The 7,500-nt window shown below is 39.7% G+C and overlaps 2 protein-coding genes across 2 annotated transcripts in view; one reads left to right on the forward strand and one right to left on the reverse strand.

Annotated features, from left to right (window-relative positions):
* The window catches only part of aass (aminoadipate-semialdehyde synthase), a 519,315-nt gene that overhangs the window by 58,433 nt on the left and 453,382 nt on the right, over window positions 1-7,500 (forward strand). The window lies entirely within an intron of this gene.
* The window catches only part of ptprz1a (protein tyrosine phosphatase receptor type Z1a), a 109,345-nt gene that overhangs the window by 9,061 nt on the left and 92,784 nt on the right, over window positions 1-7,500 (reverse strand). Inside the window, exons 17-22 of the mRNA XM_080028594.1 lie at window positions 6,228-6,248; window positions 4,976-5,072; window positions 4,360-4,442; window positions 2,751-2,885; window positions 1,793-1,927; window positions 240-403 (exon numbers count right to left, since the gene is read on the reverse strand). Of these exons, the coding sequence (XP_079884720.1) occupies window positions 240-403; window positions 1,793-1,927; window positions 2,751-2,885; window positions 4,360-4,442; window positions 4,976-5,072; window positions 6,228-6,248 (635 nt within the window). The remainder of the gene's footprint in view (window positions 1-239; window positions 404-1,792; window positions 1,928-2,750; window positions 2,886-4,359; window positions 4,443-4,975; window positions 5,073-6,227; window positions 6,249-7,500) is intronic.

A 7,500-nucleotide genomic window follows, 5' to 3' on the forward strand; every position in this document is an offset into this window, starting at 1 on the left:
TATATAACCCTTTCTAAGAAAAAAATAAAATAAAATAAAAAAAAAAAATTCAGCTATTATGCACTAAATTAAACGTACTTATGGATATTATAATTACTTTCTACAAAATCTGCTAGGAAATAAAACCCAAAATTCTACACACTGCAGGTTTAAAGTTAGAATATTTGAATAAGCCAGTGGTGATAAGCATGTACATAAGCACAAGTCTAGACAGTGAAAGTCTTGGGTTAGTTTCTGACCTGCAGTGCACCGCCACCAGCCCGCTCTGGTCGGCTCTGGCCCGGGACGATCTCCGTATGAAGCTGAGCAGCGGCAGAGAGAAGTCGGGGACGCCCATGTCCGGCCACTGGGTGTAGTGGAAGTGACTCACCGTCCGCTCAACACTACGGCCCTTCTGAGAGCCCTGCACGGGGACAGACACACACACACACACACACACACACACGCACGCACGCACGCACGCACGCACACACACACACACACACACACACACAGCAAGGTCAAGATTATTTATGTATAGCACGTTTAAAACAACCATAACTTGACTAATGTGCTTAACAAAAAGTCAGCAATTCTGGAGAAGTCAAAATCAATGAATATCTCCTCACGATCAGCTACTAGTCTGTAGTGTGTGCAGACAAATCTGGTGTTAATACACAGCCTAGGTTCTGTAAACTGGTATGTAGACAAAGCGTATGTAAACAAATGGGAACAGCGCCTAAAACATTAGAAACAACCAAGGTGTAATGATAATATTATGATGAGAGTAACTCTGCAAAGTACATCATTTTTACGAACAGCTGTTGAATGAAGTATAGTTAAAGGTGCTACGAGGAACTTTCAAATATTTCTGAATTTCAGTAAAAATTTTCCTCTGATGATCATAAATTACATGTAACAGCAAACGAGACCATCAGTGCAAAGAAGAATGCTATTTTTATATCGTTTTTCTTAATGTCTTTGTCATGGGTATACGCTCACCCAGGAACAACAGCTGGCGTAGTAAAAAACACTACCGCTTTTTTCCAAAGGGGGCGCTAGAATTAACAACAAACAGAAAGTTCCTCTGAGCACCTTTGAGGACAGCTTTGGTTTGCAGTATAGTAAACATTGGCTGCTTCTTTCCTTGGGCAATCAGGACACTCAACTCTCATAAAACATAAAACATTAAACAGACATACACATAGGCTACCTCACTTTCCACAAGTGCAATATGCTTTCTGCCTTTTAGATTTATTTATTATGACATGCCTGTCCTTGTCTTGTTTCTTTTGTTGTTTCTGTGTCTTGTTTTTATACTGTTTTTAACTTAAATTGCTTGTCTGTTTTTTCTGTGTGTGTGTAATGCACTTTCAGTTGGCAATCCCAATTTCGTTGTATAGGTGACTGTACAATGACAATAAAGACTATGTGGAGGCCAAGCCCAAGCTTTAAGCCCCGAGATGCTGTACCACGGAATACCTTCTTGACGCATATTTCCTCGGTTGTTATGAACGAGAGTCAGAGTCGTATTTGCATTTAAAACCATCCGTTCGGTTTATTCTTCTTAGCAGTGATTACAAACATATTCCTTTGCTGCAGCCAAGTTGTATGGCGTGCTACGTGACTACGCAAACTGCGGAACCACAGATTGGTTCCTACTTATATAGACCCCTGATTGGCTCTTACAGACTATCTTATCTTATCTTATCTTATCTTATCTTATCTTATCTTATCTTATCTTATCTTATCTTATCTTATCTTATCTTATCTTATCTTATCTTATCTTATCTTATCTTATCTTATGTCTGACCTTTTTAGCCGGTGTGTTCCTGACAGTGAAGGTCCTGTGTGTGTAGTAGGCCAACACTTCAGTGCTCTTCACCGTCACCAGGAAGCTGCCAAACTCCTCCTGCACCTCCGTGGGCCAGTACTGGTCACATTTCCTCTGGAACGGGACAAGACATACAGCGCAAAGATATATTTATGAGATTTAAAAAAAAAAGAACAACATTTTATTATATTTTCTTAAATAAAACACAGCCTAAAATTACGACTTGACTTTCTTCTCGATTAAATTTTTTCCTCAACGTGGCCCTAAAATACGGTACATTCAATTATAATTATATCAATGTATATGATTAAAACATTTATTGGATAAACACCCTAAATTATGTTTTTTTTAAACTGTAAATGTTATGGCTTTTTTGAAGTTTTAGTATAATAGAACTAAAAGTGATTCCATGGGGGACAGTCTAACCACTGCACCAAGAGTGCACCCCAAGCCTAACCTATCTTTGTATATAAAAGGTATAACTTTTTTTATTTATCCTCGAGAGACCAATTGAGGGGTGTGACCCTCATTTACAATGACGTCGAGTTAAAAAAAAATTCAAAGGAAAAACAACAATACATACAAAATATTCAATGCAAATACATCAAATACACAACAACAGGTGAAGAGAAAAAAAACAACAATTGAAACATTTACACAGTGGTGAAGAGTGGCAGCAATTAAAATGAAATGGGTGGTATAAGAATATGTTAGACGTAATATGCATGTATAAACGTAAGTAGGTGTATATTATTTGTATTACTTATGTATTTTTTTTCTTATTTTTGTTATATATTGCTTGTTTTGTTTATTGTTAAAAAAAATAGAAAAAAAAGTAATCGGAAAAGGTTATCAACCATTGCCATTTGAGAAGATTAAAAAAAAAATTCAAAAATTTTAATATTTTATATAAATGTAAGTTGAGACTGTGACTCACCCGTCCCTTCTCCACCAGGTTGGTTATCATGACGATGACGCAGACGTTTTGTTCCCAGATCATTCTCCAGAAATCCTCAGTGCTCGACCGCAGAGGACCCTGGGCCGCGATGTACGAACGCTGCTTCTTAAAGCCCTGAGGAAGACACACACACACACACACACACACACACACACACACACACACACACACACACACACACACACACACACACACACACACACACACACACTGCATTAGCATCAATAGTATCAATAGTATTATTATAATTAAAGCTATAGTGTGTAACTTCTGGAATTTCTGAGTAATTACAACAACGCTGTCGGTGCATCTACATTAGGAAAGCCTTCTGTGATGGCTCGCATGGATAAATAGACAGACAGACAGACAGACGGGTGGGTGGACAGACAGACAGACAGACAGACAGATAGACAGATAGATAGATAGATAGATAGATAGATAGATAGATAGATAGATAGATAGATAGATAGATAGATAGATAGATAGATAGATAGATAGATAGATAGATAGATAGATAGACAGATAGACAGATAGACAGATAGATAGATAGATAGATAGATAGATAGATAGATAGATAGATAGATAGATAGATAGATAGATAGATAGATAGATAGATAGATAGATAGATAGATAGATAGATAGATGGCCGGACGGACAGACAGACAGACAGACAGACAGACAACTATGACTTCCAAAAGTACATGGTGCAACTTTAATTAGTTTTAAAAGCACACTGCACCTTTAAGGCCAGCGCCTGTTCCCATTCAAATCAGTGACGTTCACAGCTGAACGACCTTCGCTTGAGTGACAGCCGCGAGTCGCCTTCAAACTCGTGACAAAAGTGCGAGTTTGGAGAGCGAGTTCTCAACAAGCTTTTTTACCAACTTTGTAACCTGTATGCAGCTTTCAACAGAGAGGCCATGACTGTGTGTGTGTGTGTGTGTGTGTGTGTGTGTGTGATCATGTGTGTGTGTGTGTGTGATCATGTGTGTGTGTGTGTGTGTGTGTGTGTGTGTGATCATGTGTGTGTGTGTGTGTGTTTTGTGTGTGTGTGTGCCTTTTCAAGAATACTGTAAAAGAGATTTGAATGGTGTTATAAGGATAATACATTGCCACCCAGGTCTCTGCTATGACAATCAGTGTTTTTAAATGAATAGCTGTACAGTTATGTAAGTGTGTATGTGTGTGTGGGGAGGGGGGGGGGGGGGTGCCTGACTTTGGCTATGGAAGACTGAGGGGAAAAAAGTGAAGTGGCACTGAGTACAGTTAAATAGATATATTATTATATAAAAACAGGTTTTTGGTTGAGTGAGTGTGTGTGTGTGTGTGAGTGAGAGAGAGAGAGAAAGAGAGAGAGTGTGTGTGTGTCTGAGAGTGAGTGAGAGAGAGAGTGTGTGTGTGTGTGTGTGCGCGTGCGTGTGTGCGTGTGTGTGTGTTTCTGTGTGTGTGTGTGCGTGTGTGTGTGTGTGTGACAGAGTGAATACGCATATAGGCGGATGGAAGGTGAAGATGAAGGCCTCTGGTTTGTATAGAGCTTAGAAATGAGACTGAAAAACATTTTAATACAGTTTTTTCTTCTCTCTCTTACGTCCACATAGTTTGCGTTGATGTAATCCCTCGTTCGCCCGTCTTTATCTGCCAGCGGAGAGAGACGCACCCGGCTGTGGTCATCTGAGGAAAACAAACAACAGATCACTTTATTAGATAATGGGGAAAACAGTTCTTATGTAATGTTGTGATGGTCTAAATAAAGATCATTTAAAGGTGCAGTGTGTAATATGACATCATCAAGAAAGTTCTACAAAGTTCTAGAATGCAACGCTCCCTGGGTAACCCCAACCCTTTCGAATAATAACAGAAGCTACAGTGGCCTTCAAGGACAAGAACAATTCTAAATTTTAAACAATGCACCTGATGACATTCCAACTATGACACTTTCAAGATGGCGGTGACAAGGCCTTGGTCCAAAGTATGCAGAAATATGGACATATATGAGACCCTTTCTAAGGGAAAAAATAATAATTCTAAAAAAAAAATTCAGCTATTATGCACTAAATTAAACGTACTTATGGATATTATAATTACTTTCTACAAAATCTGCTAGGAAATAAAACCCAAAATTCTACACACTGCAGCTTTAAGAATAAGAAGTGATTTTAAACTGTGTTAAGAGTGACGTATGTCTCTGAGTGTTAGTGACTCACATGCCAGGATGTTACTGTATCTGTTCTTGGTTTTGTTGTCTGGATGGTTGGAGCTGTCTGTCGTCATCCCCATGTCCACCGTGCACGACTGGACCTCCTGAACACACACACACACGCGCGCACACACACAGACACACACACACACACACACACAGACACAGACACACGCGCACGCACGCAGAGACACACACACACACACACAGACACGCACGCACAGACACGCACACACACACACGCACGAGCACACACAGACACAAACGCACGCACACACAGACACGCAGACACGCACAAGCACACACAGACAAATACACATACACACACACACACACACACGCACGCACGCACACACACACACACACACACACACGCACACGCACACACGTTTAGACAGGTTTTGCAACAAAACTTTTTTTCTTCAATCAACTCCTCATCTACATACAAACAAATGCAAAAACAATGTTAAACATCGAACAACAAAAATCTAAAAACAAACATTTGCATCACAAGACGAGACAAGGACGACTCGGACAGAAATGAAATGAAACATTTATTTATGTCCCAAGATCCGGGTGAGATGTGACATTCTGAAGTTTAAAGGAATCGTTCAACATTTTAAAATTTTAAAAAACGAAATACATCGAGGGCGCTGTGAAAAGCAACCCCTCTCAAAATCGATTTCTCTTCATCCGAGAATCAAATCCTTTGGTGGGTATATTTGCATGACTGATGTTAATAAGTGGAGTAAGTTTCATGAGCGTCAGACTTTCCTTGTCAGAGATAGCAACCCTAGCCCAACCCTAACCCTACAGAAAATTAATGGAATTCAATGTAAATCGCCCCAAAATGGACTGGCTTGCTGTGAAAATCACCCCCTCTCAAAATTGATTTCTCTTCATCTGAGAATCAAATCCTGTGGTGGGTATATTTGCCTGACTGATGTTAATAAATTGAGTAAGTTTCATAAGCGTCAGACTTTCGTTGTGGGAGATAGCAACCCTAGGAGCCCGTACCATATTGGCTCTGGCCTTCGTTGCAGTGTTCGCGGGTTCAAATCTGACCTGTGGACCTTTACTGCAGGTCATCCCCCCTCTCTCTCTCTCTCTCTCTCTCTGTCTCTCTGTCTCTGTCTCTCTCTCCCCATTTCAACTCTGTACTATCTAATAAAGCTTGAAAATGCCAAAAAAAACAACCTTTAAAAAATGAAAATGTTGAAGTATTCCTTTAACTTATGAACACGCTTGATAGATCTTACCTCGTAACTCTCTTTCAGAATCTACGTGATGTCATGGTGACAGACAGGAAGTGGCGGGCATTCCAGGACGTTTCCGTGACAACACAGTCAAACCATACGGGGGTGCAAAAACACAGATTACAAGACGACACAGAAGAAGAACAAACGGAACAGTCTAGGGCTGCGTTCCGAATCGCATACTTTCTACTATATAGTATGTAGAAAAAAGATTTAGGATGTCCCGATTCTTGTGGCCAGATTTAGGATGGTTAGAAGTACCCGGATGTCCTACTTCATGCGGCCAAGATTGTTAGTGTTGAAAAGTGCATCTTATTTGGGCGATTCTGACCCACAATCCAGTGCGCATGTGAAGTGACGTCACATCGACGAAGCCTCCATATGAAAACAAACGGGGATGGGACGGATATAAAAGCAAGAGGCAAGATCAAGGCGCAATGTTATGATGAAATAAGAGAGTAAAGTATGTCCCAAAAGTATGCCTACTGCATCCTAACTAGATTCTTTTTATCGTCGGATGTAGTATGTAGAATAGAAAAAAGAAAGAGTATGCGATTCGGAACTCAACCTAGTTCATCCCACAGTCAATACAGCTTGTGCAATCGCCACCGCAAAGGGAAAAAATCAACACAAAATAGAATTCCTCTATAATAGGCTATATGTATAATAATATAAGTATTCTGGGGCGCTCCGGTGGCGTAGTGGATAGAGCGCGTACCATGTTGGCTCCGGCCTTCGTTGCAGTGGTTGCGGGTTCTAGTCCGACCCGTGGACCTTTACTGCATGTCATCCCCCCTCTCTCTCTCTCTCTCTCTCTCTCTCTCTCTCTGTCTCCCCATTTCAACTCTGTACTGTCTGATAAAGCTTGAAAATGGCCAAAAAATTATCTTTAAAAAAATAATAATATAAGTATTCTTTTCTTTCTTTCTTTCTTTCTTTCTTTCTTTCTTTCTTTCTTTCTTTCTTTCTTTCTTTCTTTCTTTCTTTCTTTCTTTCTTTCTTTCTTTCTTTCTTTCTTTCTTTCTTTCTTTCTTTCTTTCATTTTTGTCTCGCCTCTGTTAGCTTGTCCTATGTCCCAAATGTGTTCATGTAGTTTTGTCCACCACACAATTTTTGTCATGTCTTTCACTGTTTTGTTATGTAATAAATAAATACAAAATAAATGGGCGGGGGGTCTAAGAAGTTCAAATTCATCTCTACCTGTCATAAAATCACTGCTCATCCTACTTTTGGTCTATCTAAATATATGATTTCTGAATTTTACACTTCTAACTAT

This window comes from Ammodytes marinus (genome assembly GCF_949987685.1).
Source record: "Ammodytes marinus genome assembly, chromosome: 5".
NCBI lineage: Eukaryota > Metazoa > Chordata > Actinopteri > Uranoscopiformes > Ammodytidae > Ammodytes > Ammodytes marinus.